At 42.4% G+C, this 13,946-nt stretch overlaps 3 protein-coding genes and 1 long non-coding RNA gene across 8 annotated transcripts; 1 reads left to right on the top strand and 3 right to left on the bottom strand.

Annotated features, from left to right (window-relative positions):
• Window positions 1–702: 702 nt before the first annotated feature.
• LOC115621075 lies at window positions 703–3,316 on the bottom strand. Of its 2 annotated transcripts, XM_030514605.1 has the most exons (6): window positions 3,105–3,316; window positions 2,632–3,038; window positions 1,605–2,550; window positions 1,470–1,544; window positions 1,211–1,405; window positions 703–1,157 (listed from the first exon to the last, which is right to left on the bottom strand). In XM_030514605.1, exons 1-6 carry the CDS (start codon window positions 3,112–3,114, stop codon window positions 703–705), a joined length of 2,088 nt encoding a protein of 695 aa, XP_030370465.1. In that variant the 5' UTR covers window positions 3,115–3,316. The 2 variants fall into 2 exon arrangements, with proteins under 2 accessions (XP_030370465.1, XP_030370464.1); XM_030514604.1 differs by having other exon boundaries at window positions 1,605–3,038.
• A 73-nt stretch (window positions 3,317–3,389) lies between these two features.
• On the bottom strand, window positions 3,390–7,492 carry LOC115620644 (ankyrin repeat and sterile alpha motif domain-containing protein 1B). Of its 3 annotated transcripts, none has more exons than XM_030513990.1 (10): window positions 7,368–7,492; window positions 6,903–7,023; window positions 6,103–6,845; window positions 5,872–6,037; window positions 5,179–5,498; window positions 4,711–5,112; window positions 4,246–4,640; window positions 3,935–4,171; window positions 3,745–3,876; window positions 3,390–3,675 (listed from the first exon to the last, which is right to left on the bottom strand). In XM_030513990.1, the coding sequence occupies exons 2-10, from the start codon at window positions 7,004–7,006 to the stop codon at window positions 3,574–3,576; spliced, it is 2,601 nt and encodes an 866-aa protein (XP_030369850.1). In that variant the 5' UTR covers window positions 7,007–7,023; window positions 7,368–7,492; the 3' UTR covers window positions 3,390–3,573. The 3 variants fall into 3 exon arrangements, with proteins under 3 accessions (XP_030369850.1, XP_030369851.1, XP_030369852.1); XM_030513991.1 differs by having other exon boundaries at window positions 5,179–5,459; XM_030513992.1 differs by lacking the exons at window positions 5,872–6,037; window positions 6,103–6,845; window positions 6,903–7,023; window positions 7,368–7,492 and adding an exon at window positions 5,585–5,859.
• A 115-nt stretch (window positions 7,493–7,607) lies between these two features.
• Window positions 7,608–11,983, top strand: LOC115621424 (prolyl 3-hydroxylase sudestada1-like). 2 transcript variants are annotated; one of them, XM_030515077.1, is made up of 7 exons: window positions 7,608–7,775; window positions 10,038–10,128; window positions 10,193–10,332; window positions 10,388–10,585; window positions 10,667–10,861; window positions 10,915–11,532; window positions 11,598–11,983. In XM_030515077.1, exons 1-7 carry the CDS (start codon window positions 7,718–7,720, stop codon window positions 11,903–11,905), a joined length of 1,608 nt encoding a protein of 535 aa, XP_030370937.1. In that variant the 5' UTR covers window positions 7,608–7,717; the 3' UTR covers window positions 11,906–11,983. The 2 variants fall into 2 exon arrangements, with proteins under 2 accessions (XP_030370937.1, XP_030370936.1); XM_030515076.1 differs by lacking the exons at window positions 10,038–10,128; window positions 10,193–10,332; window positions 10,388–10,585; ... (1 more) ...; window positions 10,915–11,532; window positions 11,598–11,983 and adding an exon at window positions 7,981–9,849.
• On the bottom strand, window positions 9,955–10,308 carry LOC115621425. Its single transcript, XR_003995264.1, has 2 exons — window positions 10,204–10,308; window positions 9,955–10,149 (listed from the first exon to the last, which is right to left on the bottom strand). It is a non-coding gene; the product is annotated as an uncharacterized LOC115621425 (long non-coding RNA).
• Window positions 11,984–13,946: the final 1,963 nt, after the last annotated feature.

The following is a 13,946-nucleotide window of genomic DNA, read 5'->3' as shown; positions in this document are numbered from 1 at the left end:
GTGTGTGTGGTTCTACATGCACAAACGCAAGCAGTGGCGATGCAGAATTTCTTTCTTAGGGGATCACAGTTCTACTTTATAAATTCATACGACATGGTATGGAACTGGAACTAGTTTTTAATATTGTACGTACATATACTTACATACATATGTAGAACACTGGAGGAGTAAAAATTCCCCCAAAGTATATACATAGTATGTATATTCTTGATATAAGTATGACAAGTGCATATAGCCATGTACGTCCGTCTGGATGAGCGAAAGGATCTCAGAGTGTATCACAGCTAAAAAACTATGCATATAAGTATAGCTAATTCTAGTTTTACATGGATTGAATAAAATTTTTGCACACGGCTTTTTCTGGAACCAATCTACCGTGTAAGAACATAACATAACAAACATGGTATAAGCCCTAGCCATTTTTTCCTTGATGTATTCATTCGATTCTTGTTTTTTATTTTTAATCGAAACGGCTCCTACCAAAACATCCCCAAATGATTCTATATTTTGTACAGTGCTATATATGTAAGTCATAAGTGTATTTTGATGAAATTATATGGACAATTATAAAAACTATATGTACTATACTTACCAATTATAGTAAAAATATACAACTTATTAAATGAATTATTTTGATTATATTTAACAGAAATATACATAAATATAAGAACATAAAATTGAATTTTAAACACTAATTTTAAATCAATTTTCATCGAGCTGTCGACGATGCTGCATCTGCAATTCAAAGCGTCGGTTTAATCGTACGCCGCGAATAAAATCAGCTTTGTTTTCCTTTACACGTCCCCCCTTATACATTTGCTTATGACGCTCTTGTCTGTCCAGTACTTTGTCCTGCACTGGATTTTCCTGAGTATTATTTTTGTTCGGAACAGCCGAAAAACTCTTAACTAACGACGTAGACAAATTAAATGCGGGCTTTGGACCTAAAGCATTTGATATATTCGTGCTTTTTAGAGCATTGCATGCAGTCTGACTTGGTTTCGGAAGAATCATAAGACGTTGCCTTTCCTGTTCCATTAGTTTAATGGGTGTTTGTTGCACGTTCGTTAGGTCGATCTTTTTCATGGCACAAGGACGCTGGTGTTGTAAAATGGAAGAATCTGTGGCCAGCACTTTTGCACCCTTTTTTTCGGAACCTGAACGATTTCGAAAATTAAAAAAGCCGGTTACAAAGATTTTCGTTTCTTACCTGTGGAGCTGAGGTGCAACTTGGAAGCAGAATTGGTTAGTACCTTTGCACGCTCTGCCTTACGTTCAATGTATTGCACCAAATTTTCCATTTTTTCTGATTGTTTTTTGTGTATTGCAGCGAAATTGGGTAACTTGCCGCGAGTTTTCGGTTTACTTACTGTGTTTGTTTTGTCTTTCTTAATTTCAAAGCTAGCTGTAGAAAAGAGTGGGATGTTTATTTCTGTCTACATATAAGTTATATTTTCCATTGTGCTTACTTGGCTTCGGAATCCTGCTGGGCCTAAGTCTTCTTTCATCCAATGAAATGGAACGCTTGCGGCGCTTGGTGACATCTATAATCGAAAAACAAACATAGGTTAGATTGATTAGACCGTCAGTAACCAAACACTTACGATTATCCTGCACCGGCTTCCAACGCTCATCTATATCGTCGATATGAACAATTTCGATGGGGCTGTAAAATGATACCGCCTTTGTTGTCTTTAGCTCTGAAATTGACTTCGACCGACGGCGTTTAATGGGATCAGCAACATCCAAACAATTTATATTGAACGAGGAGTTTTTTTCTCGTATTTTCGGGGTATTTCTGTTACCAACATTCTTTGATAGTGGTTTCGATTTATAAGGAGTGGGAAAACGGCTGAGCCCACAGCGAGCTACAGCTCCTGTTCTAGGATCAGTAGAGTCATCTAAGTTAAGAATAGTTGAGCTGTGGTCCTCAATGTCAGTTAAGACAACTTTAATGGAATTTTTGACTTTCAATTTTTTTTCTGGCGACACTACCATCTGTGGCACCACTTCCATGTCGTCTTGTTTATCTGCATCGAATGTAGTGTTTAGTGCCTCCTCAACTTTCGAACACTCCATAAGCTGCAACGTATTTTCAGCTTTAATCGGTTTCTCTAGCAATACTTTCATTTCCTCTACCGACGAGCACAACTCGCCATCATCTAGCAATATTAATGATGGCATTTCATCGTCCTGTTCGATAGGGCTTAAGCCTAATTCTTCCATTTCGTCTGGGTGTAGTCCTCCATTATTTTCCTTTTGACCCATAGGAGTGGTCTTTACTTCAAGAGTATGATCCGAACTCACAGTTGTTGCTTCAGCAATAGAGCACTCTACATCCGGACGCATGCCTGTTGCTTCAACAATAGCGAACTCTTCAGTGCGGTCCTCATGGGTAAAAATTACCACTTCCCCATTAGTGAGTTCTCCTTCAGAAGTTTCCTTCTGAGGCAAAGTGATTGCATCCGTAGAAGTGGAATGCATCTCAATAGTTTCTTTCTGAACACAAGTAACTGCCTCACCAGTGGATCGTGCTTCATCATGTGCTTCCTGAGGCAAGGTTACTGTTTTCAAATCAGTGATGTTTTCTTTTGTAACTTCCTTAGGCTCTTCATTGGAAGAACCACATACCTCAGATCTCTCTATTACGTTACTGTTAGCCGTACGCTTCGATTTACGGCTGCGCTTGCGCGAGGGCCTGCCAACCTCTGATGCTGTCCACTTTTGTGAACATTGCTCATCGCCATTGTTGGCTTCTTGGATGTTCTTGCTGGCTGACCGTGCGTTTTTTTCAATTATTTCATCATAGTCAAGTGGAGGACGTACGCTTTTTCTAGCGCTGCGCCGCGGTGTTTCCGGTACAAATTTCATGCTAGAGCTTGGCGTCTTGGGTGCTGCCACAGGCGCTGTTTTCGGAGATACTATATTTTCAATTGGCACTAAAGCTTTGTCCTTCTTCTCGCTCGCAAGACGCGCTGCGCGTCGTGTTTTTTTAGCCACTGGTGTGTTCTCGACATTCACAGAATTTTCATTTTCAGCTATGAAATTCACGTTAAAAGCATTAAGCATAATGTTATTCGCGTTGTGGACCTACTCATATTTACCTGGATCCATATTAAAATGTGATTTATTTTCCAAAACCCTTTCAAATTGGTTCAGATTTTTCTCAAGGCGTCACTTTTTTGTCCAGCGCGCGTTGTAGCTGTACGTTGTGTTTGATTCTGCAGCGATACTACTCATTTACCGATGCTTTTCCCTGCCTCTCTTTTCGACGATAATTCTGACGGCACGATTAGCGATAGGTTTTGCAATCGGCAGTTTATTTTAAATATTTCGGATATTTATTTACATTATATGTTTGAACATTTATTAGAAAAAAATCATGAAAATACTTTCAGATGCTTGGCTTGTGCATTTTAATGAAGCCCAGCGATGAAATGGCATCAACGACTAGCAAATGAAAAACATTCTCGTAAAAAATGCTTGCAGTAGTTCTTGACAAGAATAATCAAATACATCTTACTACTAAAACGTTAATACAAAGCGACCATGTTAATGGCACACCCTTTGGCTTTAGCACTCTTCGGTCAGTGGTGTTCCCTGTCTGCTCAGGGCAAGTTGATAGGCAACTTCAAAGGCTTGACCAAGTGTCAAAATTATTTCCTTTGCCAGTTCCTGCAAAAGTCACCGTTGGGTTAGATATAAAGTCGAATTATGTAAATTCTTGTAGGTATTTATACTTACTAGACTATCCACCATAAATACATGACAGTAATGCAATTCCTGTTCTTTGGTTAAATACGCAAAATAACGTAAATCATCTACATCTTGGCATACACAATTTATGTTTTCTATGTCATGAGCACAAATGGCAGTCTGAAAAATACAATAAAGAAATTATATAAACATAACAACGTACGTTTCGCATATTTACCTTTTTCTCGTGATCTATGAACTTGACGCCAACACATGAAACGGCAATATCTACTTGCAACCTAGTCTGCAAATTAGCAGCTTTTAAATACTTTGTGGATGTATTGCAATTTTCTAGCAGACTAAAATCGCTGACACCGCTTGGTGTTTCAAAGTTTTCATCGATTTTAAGCTTTTGAATAGATTTACGCGCTGAAATTGTTCCTTGAAGCTGTCGTATAACCGTTGATCCCAAATACTATATCAAATATGGGGTAGGGATGCATATTTTTGGGAATAGCCTAATTTGTGACTTAAACTTTTGATACTCACAAAGACCGTGTAACGAATCTCGCCGTAGATAAGGGTATAAGGGGAATGGCACCAATGGGATGCAGCGCTTTGCGTTTTGCCCAACAACAGCTCAGCCGGATTGCGAATGTGCAGGGAGTGCCGTAGATCATCATCTATGGACATGTGTTGCGACTGTGGCTCTTCCCGTTCCACCGTAGACACTTCATTGCCAATGTGCTCAAAGATGGTATCTATTTCAGCCCAAACCCGTGACGCGCTGAAGTCCTCGCCGGTTGTTGAAAACCGTTGCTTCGATAGACTTCGCCTATTGTTTACGGATCGTACCATACTTGGAGATCGTAAGCTAGCAGCTACTGAGTTACGGCCATCCAACTCATCCTGTGCCAAATTCAATGTTGAGCCTTTGTAGAGACCTGCAACATAGGACGAGTTAAAGCATGCGGGTTCGTTGAATTGATGGTCACATTGTATTTACACACCCACCTGCAAATGGTATATCACTCACAAACTCTTCAACATGATCAGAGGAAAATGAATATGTGGTGCGTGGCGAATCACTTGCCCCATCCAAAGATGTTATTCTACACTGTGCCAGCGGCTGCATGTAGTACGAAATCATATTCTCTGCCTCACTGACCGTTGGAGGAGGATAATCGGGCGTAGGCGAGTGCGTGACAGCGCGAAATAGTTTGTGGTTAGTGTTGCTGTTGTTGTTGCCATCGACACTTTTTGGGGGGGTTGCACTCTGCCGTTCCCTAGCCAACGGCTGTGCTGAGCATTCATTTATATTGGCATAGTCACCATTTGTACGAGTACGTGGGGCTGGAACAGGACTGTGCAGTGCCATCTCCACATATGGAGCTATTTGTGGGGGACGCTGCGTATCTGCCAATGCAAAAGTATACAAATCATAAGTCTCATGTTCGTCTGGACGCCTTTGTAGGCGCTTACTGCTACTAGATGCGCTATTATCCTCACTACCGGAGCTATTTTTGAGCATATTGATGAATTCGTACGAGCGTGAAGGGACAGAACCGCCGGAAAAATTGCCACTCTGCTGTAAAAGTGCGCTTTGATATGGTTGCTTGTAGACCGGCTGGTAGCTGGGCCACAGTTCCATTTGTGATTGCTTGCAATGCTCAATTGTGTCCATATCGTTAACGGACTTCTGGGCTTTAATAGGCTTCATGTGAAGATAGTTCTCCGGTGCAGTGGTGTAATTATCGAGCGAGCTTAAAGAGTGCGAAAGTCCATTTTGGTGTGCATGCTTTCTATAGATTTGAGTAGGAGGCGATTGTGGAATAGAGAGACCAAATAAGACCAACCCGTTATGAAGGCGCGTTAAAGGCGTACAAACCAATTTAACTGGTGATGGATGCTAATGTGTTTGTCAATGTGGATGCGGGTGCGGGTGCAAATGGTGGAATGAGTGCGTTTCCGAATGTCTGTTGGTATTATTATATGGACAACAGCAAGCTGAGCACACAGAAGAATTAATCTTGCTTTTGGTTAATTGAGGTCAATGTGTGTGTGTGTGTGTGTCGGTTTAAAAATGTAGATGTGTGTGTGTGGGCGTGAGTTTGTAAGCATTCCACATATCACATGTTAGAATTGGTAGTTAGGTTGTTGCCGATCTTCGCTTACTTCCTCTGTTTGGGCAGATCGAAAAACTTAGATTGCTTTTGTCGCTGTGAGTTTTTTTCGTACAGTCTCTTGGGTAATGAATGTGTACCATTTTCAATGACAATGTTGGTGACAAGCTCCGTCTGATTTGAGCGTAGCAACTGAGCCTCACACAAGTTGATGAATTCTGTAAGCAATTACAGCAGACATTTAATTTATAAAAAGCACTCGTAGGGGATGTCGCCTAAAGACCTTTTATGACGGCTACAATATCGTATGTTACATGTGGAGGATATTCGGCCAGTATTTCCAATGCAGTACGTCCATTGCCATCTGTAGCATAAACATCGATACCAGCATTAAGCAATGTAATCACCACCGACTTTTTCCCACAGAGCGCAGCCTCGTGCAGAGCGCTGCCAGCATTTGTAAGTATGTTGACATCCACGCCGGCCGCCAACAGAGTTTCGACCACCTTCTTATGACCATTGCGACTAGCCAAGTGGAGGCAAGTGTGTGTAAACATTTTTGGCATCTCATCTCCCTTACAACGTCGATATAGCGCTATCAATTCAGGATTTAAGCGCAGTAGTGCTTGTACCACTTGCAGACGCCCGAACTGTGCCGCCAGATCCAATGCTGTTTGAAAGCTATTATTGCGAATAGTGGGATCAGCACCATAAGATAGTAAGATGGCAACGACTGCGTTGTGGCCATGCTGAGCACCTGAGTGCAGCGGTGTTTCGTTTTCAATTGTCTGGGCATTGGGATTGGCGGGATTGGGGCTGTGCATCAGCAGCATTTTTACAATATCTTGATGGCCAGCCCAAGACGCCAAGAATAAGGGCGTGGATCCTCTAATATCAGGCACATCGAGTTGTGCATTGTGGGCGAGCAAGAGGCGCACAATGGAGCTATGGCCATTAAGGCAGGCGTGGTGCAACGATGTATAACCATTAACATCTTGGCAATTTATGCTGGGGCTCCGCCGAAAGCTGCGAGGCGACACGTTATAAAATATGTATATCCTAGTAAAAATTCTTGCTTCGTACCTCGAAAGTGGCCCAAAACGTTTTGTTGTGAGTTCCAAAAGTTTTCCAACCGTTTTTATATCACCACTTCGTGACGCTTCCAGTAGGTGTTGATCCTTGCCCATTGAAGCTATTGTGCAACCTATTAAATACAAACGCCAAAATGAAGTTACATTCTTTTATTAAGTGAGCGCCGTTCTTAATTTAAATGAATGAGATCATGCTCTCAAAAAACACCGCCCTCTCAGCCCCACCTCAACAGGTGGTAGTCAGCTGTTTACAAATTCATTGGAACTGTAAAGTTCAGCGCATAACATTCCACAATTTTGTTAAAGATTGTACTGTGCATGTTTTAGGGCTGGTTCTTGCTCTCCCAAGGTCATCGAACGGCATTGAGCGACACTTCTCCCAAATAAAAAGTTCTAAATTTAATGTCCGAACAGTTATGGCATTAAATGAAAGCTTTGTTTCTGCCCACGCACTTACTCTTTTGATCTCACATATAAAAATAGTTCTAATCTGTAAACAACTACGACGCTGACTAATCGTTGTTATAGATCATCTTTCGGCAAACAATTTTTTTATTTACGTGGACGGCGATGGATTGGGGATCCAACTTAATAAATGAATGTTAGCGATGGGATAAAGAAATGAACATCAAAACTTTAGCTCATACTCGATTGAAATTAATGTGAAATGAATCGACTCATATATCGATACCCACCCGTATAAAATGCTGCACATCTCTTGCACCTAGCACAAATCGGCAACTCAGAATAAAATTTACTTTTGTGCGACAGTTTCTACCCTAAAGTAGCAGTTAAATAGTATAAGGAATGGAAAAAACAAAGAACAGCCCCGTATTTAAGCCGAAGAGAAGAGATAAAAATGAAGGTGAGTCCAAATCTAATAAACTGAATAAGTATAACTAACCCAACGTGAGCCGGCAGAAAGCTATCCTAGCGATTTGCGTATAAAAAAGAGATAAGCGTGTGTGTGAAGTGTGTGTTGACGATAATATCGCGACCATATTTACAATTTAAGGTATGCTCATATTCATATGCTTAATGGAGTGTCATTCATTGTGTTGCCCTTGCAGACCTCAACGAGGACGCGGACAGCGACGAACCGCAAATTAAATTCGCGCGTCTCAGTGACGACCAGTGCGATGGTTTGCAATTGGAATTGAATGCCACATACCAGCAGAAAGATATTATCAAGTGGCTGCAGACTAGCTGGGAGAAGCAGGCAGATGCTGCGAAGGAGGAGAATACCGGTGCACAAATATTTGGCGAACCTTTTCAGATTTGCCTGATGCCAGATCTGGTATTATCGACGGAGACCACCAAGGCTCTGGTGGACGAGATGGTCAACAAGGTGCGATGGTCACGTAAACAGATGGATTTGTATGAATTCTACCAAAGCACAGATCTTTCCAACATGGCCGAGTGTCACCTGCTGACCAAATTTTTGCAGCTACTGCGACGGCAAGTGCGTCCCTGGCTGGAGCAAGTGACCAATCTGAAGTTAGACTACGTGTCAGCCTCCTGCTCCATGTATACATGTGGCGATTACTTACTAGTGCATGACGACTTGCTGAAGGATAGACAAGTTGCATTTATATACTACCTCACACCGTGGGAAGGCGCCGAAGAATGGTCGGACGAGCAAGGGGGATGCTTAGAAATATTTTCTAGTGATAACGAAGGCTTTCCGCAGTTTCCAGTTCAACGTAAAATAGCGCCAAAAAACAATCAGTTCGCATTCTTCAAAGTCGGTTCACGTTCCTTTCACCAGGTGGGAGAAGTGACTACTTTCGACTACCCGCGCTTGACAATAAATGGCTGGTTCCATGGCGCCACCAACGATGCTATCGTCGAAGATTCGTTGCGCCCTTTTCCCCGCCTCAATTACGTACAACCAGATGTTAATAAGAGACCAGCTTTAGGTATGTTGCTTAACGATGTGTATTTAAAGGCGGCCACACGTCGCAGCATTCAGAAACGTATCGAGGACAACTCGGAGATTTGTCTATATGAATTCTTCAAGCGCGAGAAGTTTGAGCTGGCGCGTTCTCAGCTCTTAAGCGATGAAACACTTGTCTGGCAGCGTCAAGGTCCCGCTAACTGCCACAACTACGAAGTGCTGGACCTGAGCACGGCTAGCAAAACAGTAGAGGAATTGCTACAGCTGTTTCGGAGCAATTCCATGTTCGATCTGCTGCGAGACTTTACTGACCTGGATCTGTACGGCGCGGATGCCATAACACCCACATGCAGTGTGGAACTTCAGCGTTGGTCGCACGGCAACTACACGGTGCTTGGTGATGGTCTGATTAGCGAGGAGAACACTCTAGATTTGGTCTATTACCTAAATGCGGCTGAGGGCGCGGCGGTAATAACTTATCTTTCGCCTGAGGCTGAGCCACGTGCGGAGCAGATAAACGACAGCAATGAGCAGATGGTTGGGGATAGCTTCAACGGAGGGCTCGATGGTTGTGGCGATAAAAATGATGATGACAGTGACGTTGAAGATGTGGCAGACGAAGTCGATGGCGACGTTGAGGATATCGAAACCGCTCAGGAAGATTCAGTGCTGCTTACAATAACGCCCGTCGACAATGCATTGAATATTGTTTATCGTTGTGAGGGCACTACAAAATTCACAAAGTACGTGTCGCGAAATACGCCGTTGGAGACAGGACCCGTTTTTGTTATATCCTGCAGTTACAGGGAGTAGCACAGTAATACATTCGAGGCACAATTTTTGTTAAACTGTCGCTGGCAAAACAATCTACTATACAACATTTGTTATTTTTACATCTACATTTCAATTGATAACGGTTGATTGTAAATAATGCCGAGTAACATGATGGCTAAGCAATAAGAACTTGTAGTGCATTTCGACTAAAATGTTTCATAAAATATATACTTTTTTTAATTGAATAAATGTGCACAAGAAAAACCAACCAATTTCTTTTAATTAAGCTGTTTCCACATTTTTCAAATTTCCCATTAGCTAAAAAAAAATACACAAAATTAGTGTGTACAGGACTAATTAAAAAGACCTGAAATGTAATTTCATTTCGATTATACTTATATACAACCAAAATTGATTAATTTTATGATAAAAATAATTAATTCATTTGAATTTCAGATAAATTTCGCATTGGTGCGACAGTTGCGTTCATTGTAGTCATCATTGTGGTGGGCCTGCCCATGTGGTGGAAAACAACGACAGTATATAGGTGATTCGGCATGTTTTGCATCTGTAAATGGCTGTCGTATTAACGTGATTTGTATACCCAACAGAGTAAGCTTACCATCCTCGGGCATTGGACGCCTCAGCGAGCGGCCGATTCGGACAGCCGTGGAGGTGGGAATTTACACACAGCAGCCTAGTCGCGCTCAGCTGCTCATCACAGAGCTGCAGGCGGCATTTAGCGACAGCGGTGGGTAATTTTCCAAGTTGCAGCTAATGACCATTAATACCATTAACCAATTTAGATATCTGGGCCATAACATTTACAAAGCTACCGCCGACTACAAAGACCATAGAGGCCCACACGCCGGCTGCCCTCGAAGCTATTCTGCTGAAGACCCATCCGCAGAGTGTGGGCGATTTCATGTTCATTGAGTGGCCCAAGCTCACGGAGGAGCTGCTTTTGACCACAGAACGTTCCGCTTTGATGCGCAGCGATGCAAGTGAGTGGGCCTGCCGGCAGCTGAGCGGCAATTGATGTGCAATTGATGATTAATCAACCGTCCTCCAATTATATCTATTAGCGTCCAACAAGTTGGCCCTGGCCTTGAACTCCAAAATACTGCAGACTTATCGCATAAATGAAATTCTTAGCAAAAATGAACGACTGGGTACCAAAACTGAAGCGCCACAGCCGGCATACGATGTCATTGTCTCTGTGCTGAACCCAAAGCCGCGTCTAACATATGCCCAATGGAATGTGGCATTAGCAGTGCAGAGTAAGTAGCGATAATCGTTAAAGGATATGACCGCTCTTCATTATAATTTTCAGCCTATATTGAGCCCTTCTTGGCGCAGGTCTCAGACATATCCAACTACACTGTGCGCTCACAATGGAAGTATCGTGTGTCGATAGATGCTGAGTTAAAACAAGTGCGCGATTCTACCAAACTGGGTCGTCATTATGCTCTGCAGGAGTCCGCATTGCCACATATACTCACTTCTATAGCGCAGAATATGACTGCCAGTATTACAGATAAACCCGCCATCAATCTGGTGGTGTACATTCCGCCCTGCAACACCGCCCCCATCCACATCTACAATAAGAACAATGAGATGCTCACTCAACAGGGCGTTGATGCTTTCATCTCACCGCCTTGGGGCGGATTCATCATTGCCAATCCGCCCGAGCATGTGTGTCTGGCCTACAATAAGAATGAGGCGCCGGTGCCCTACTATGTGAATACCAACGACAATATGCAAGTGATGCTGAGTCAGCTGCACAAGTTACTCGACATTAGCAACGAGCTGCAAATCGATGGCATCAAGTCCGTCGCTCTTGAGCAGTTGGCGCCACGTCGCTGGGAATATGAGGCGTACATAAGGCGAAGTGCCATCAAGCATATTGCCACGGCCACCAATACGCTACAAAGTCTGATAAAACTGCTGGGTAGGTAGTCATTTGGTCACTCGCTTCAAACAATGCTCCAATAATTTGAATTTGAATTTTTGCAGATCAAATCAGCTACATAGTCATTACCGACAAGGTGGGTGCTGAGATTACCAATTCCTATGCGGATATATTGGCGGCCAAGGCGGCACTGCTCGAGCATCGACTGCTGGATGCCTCGGCCCTGGCCAAGCGTGCCTTTGTGGCTTCCGAGCGCGGCTTCTTCGATGCTAGTCTATTGGCGCAGCTCTATTTCCCGGATGAACAGAAATATGCCATCTACATACCGCTCTTCTTGCCCATTATGGTGCCCGTGGTGACTTCCTTCAAAATGCTGTACAAGCAGAAGCAGCTCAAGCACAAACAGGAATAGACCGAGAATAGACAGAGCGCAACTAATGGCACAACTTTTAAGATTGAACATTAAACCACTTGTGTTTTTAATACGCTACCAAGGTTGTCATTTAATTTTTAATTTATGAATTCTTGCTGCCGTTGTAGTACATATGTATGTAGCTGCTGTTGATTATGTTTACAATTTACGATGAGGAAGTCTTTTCGGGCGGCAATCGGATGAATTCAAGCTATAGACGCCGACGCACACCAGATAGCAGAAGACAATGCGCAGCACCATCTCTGACGTTTGTCGGTCGGCCAATTGCAAACCCAATCGTTTTGTTGCTGTTGTTGGTGTGTGTCTAGGCACAGCTAAAAAGTTAGATTTTTGAGCACTAAATCAAAGGCAGGTTTTGGCCCACAAAGTGTCAGGCACTTGAAAACAAATTGCAGGCAAGCGTTATCTACACAATTTGATGGTTTATTGTCTTGTATACGAGATTTGTATGCAATGGCAGTCCAAATTTGATGTCAGGGTTAAAACGCAACGACGCACCCCTCGAGCGTTAGCCATCTGTCCTCAGCAGCGTGTGAACATAACTCAATAGGTCAGGTTCACGCCAAACTTTGGATGCCCGTACCTGTCCGGTGTCAAAAACAAAAACTGCATGCCATTGCAAAAATAAATAAAATCTAAAAAGGGGGCAAAAACAAGACAAAACAAATGCCCGCTTGTCAAAACTCGTTAAAAGATTGAATTGAATTGAGTTGAATTGAATGGTGGAGATGATGGGTGGGGCGGAGTGAGGGCGGGGGCCGGTGGCTGTAGTGACGGCTTCGCAGACAACATTAAAACTAAATAGTTAATTTTTAATTGCGCACGGTTCGTTGGCTACAAAATACACAAAAGCGCTGGAAAATATCCATTCACACATACCCGTACATACCACAATATCTTCTTTCCCTCTGCAAAGGTTAAATATTATTTTAATGAGCTGCGATTGTTGTTGTTGCTTTTGTTGCTGGTTGTGTCGCTGCTGCTGCCAATGTTGCTGCTGCCAATGTTGCTGCTGCCGCTTAAAAACCTTTTCTCCAATGCACGCGCAGTCGCAGCCTCCGCCACAAAAAGGTCAGCAATGTGACTTTTAGACACGTCTCCAGCCAGCCTCAAATGCCGCCAACTTGCCTGGTTGGCTTTATGTCATGGCTGTTGCTGCTTAGTGTGTTAGAAGCCATTCGTTGCATTTGCATCTCATGTTGCTGCTGTTGTTGCTGTTGCTGCTGATATTGTTAGGCACGCCTCCATACTTCCTCGGGCGCCCTTGCATTTCCGGGCAGGTTCAATTTGTATGTGTAAGCTCAAAAATTGGTTGTATTTGATCATTTATGAGCCGCACATTAAAGACAACAACAATGCACGATTTGGTTGAGCGCAACCGAATTCGGTATACCCTGTTCATAATTACAAAAAATCCTGCATTATTTTATTTATTAATTTGAATTTAAGACTACTTAAGAAAACAAAGCTTATATCTATAAAAATTCCTAATCTTGCAATCAATTTGTTTTAGGTCTACAATTTGTAATTAGCTTTAGAAATTGGGGTATGTAATATAATTGTATTTATAAATAAATAGTTTTTCAATACAAATATTTACATATATACATGCTTTGCACATTGTAAATAAGTTTAAATTCATATCTGTTGCGGAGAAGATGTTTCAAACCACCTCCGATGAAGTTGGAGGCAAGACATTCGTATTGACAATATTCGCATCTGGAGCTTTCTTTGATGCGATGCCAACTTTTATCAGCATTCTCAAAAGCCCCCTTTACCCCATGCAAAGGGTATTAAAAGTTTTGAAAATTATTTTCCCACACGCTTAGCCGGCCCAAGACAACAAAATAAGCGTTGCGTGGATCCAAGAAAAACCACACGCACGTAAAAAATCAATTCAGCACCCCGAAGGCTAGCAATAACGAAACTAATTTTGATGCGGTTGTTAAATATTTCAAAACAATTCAACGGCAAATTGAGCCAAAGTACAACTAGAAATACAAATAATAAAACTTAATGT

The sequence above is a fragment of the Scaptodrosophila lebanonensis genome, unplaced genomic scaffold (genome assembly GCF_003285725.1).
Source record: "Scaptodrosophila lebanonensis strain 11010-0011.00,11010-0021.00 unplaced genomic scaffold, SlebRS2 tig00000024-arrow-pilon, whole genome shotgun sequence".
Lineage (NCBI taxonomy): Eukaryota > Metazoa > Arthropoda > Insecta > Diptera > Drosophilidae > Scaptodrosophila > Scaptodrosophila lebanonensis.
The sequence above is the reverse complement of the archived record's forward strand: the minus strand, read 5'-3'. Positions and strand labels throughout refer to the sequence as shown.

Bases quoted from the DNA above. Each gene is read 5' to 3' on its own strand.
- LOC115621075 (XM_030514604.1), bottom strand. The intron at 1,545-1,604 runs GTAAGTGTTTGG...TTTCGATTATAG, and splicing joins GAAGCCGGTGCAGGATAATC to ATGTCACCAAGCGCCGCAAG. The intron at 1,406-1,469 runs GTAAGCACAATG...TCTTTTCTACAG, and splicing joins CAGCAGGATTCCGAAGCCAA to CTAGCTTTGAAATTAAGAAA.
- LOC115620644 (XM_030513990.1), bottom strand. From the start codon at position 7,006: ATGGGCAAGGATCAACACCTACTGGAAGCGTCACGAAGTGGTGATATA. The intron at 4,641-4,710 runs GTGGGTGTGTAA...CCTATGTTGCAG, and splicing joins GAGTGATATACCATTTGCAG to GTCTCTACAAAGGCTCAACA. The intron at 3,877-3,934 runs GTAAATATGCGA...TGTATTTTTCAG, and splicing joins TCATAGATCACGAGAAAAAG to ACTGCCATTTGTGCTCATGA.
- LOC115621424 (XM_030515076.1), top strand. From the start codon at position 7,718: ATGGAAAAAACAAAGAACAGCCCCGTATTTAAGCCGAAGAGAAGAGAT. The intron at 7,776-7,980 runs GTGAGTCCAAAT...TTGCCCTTGCAG, and splicing joins GAGAAGAGATAAAAATGAAG to ACCTCAACGAGGACGCGGAC.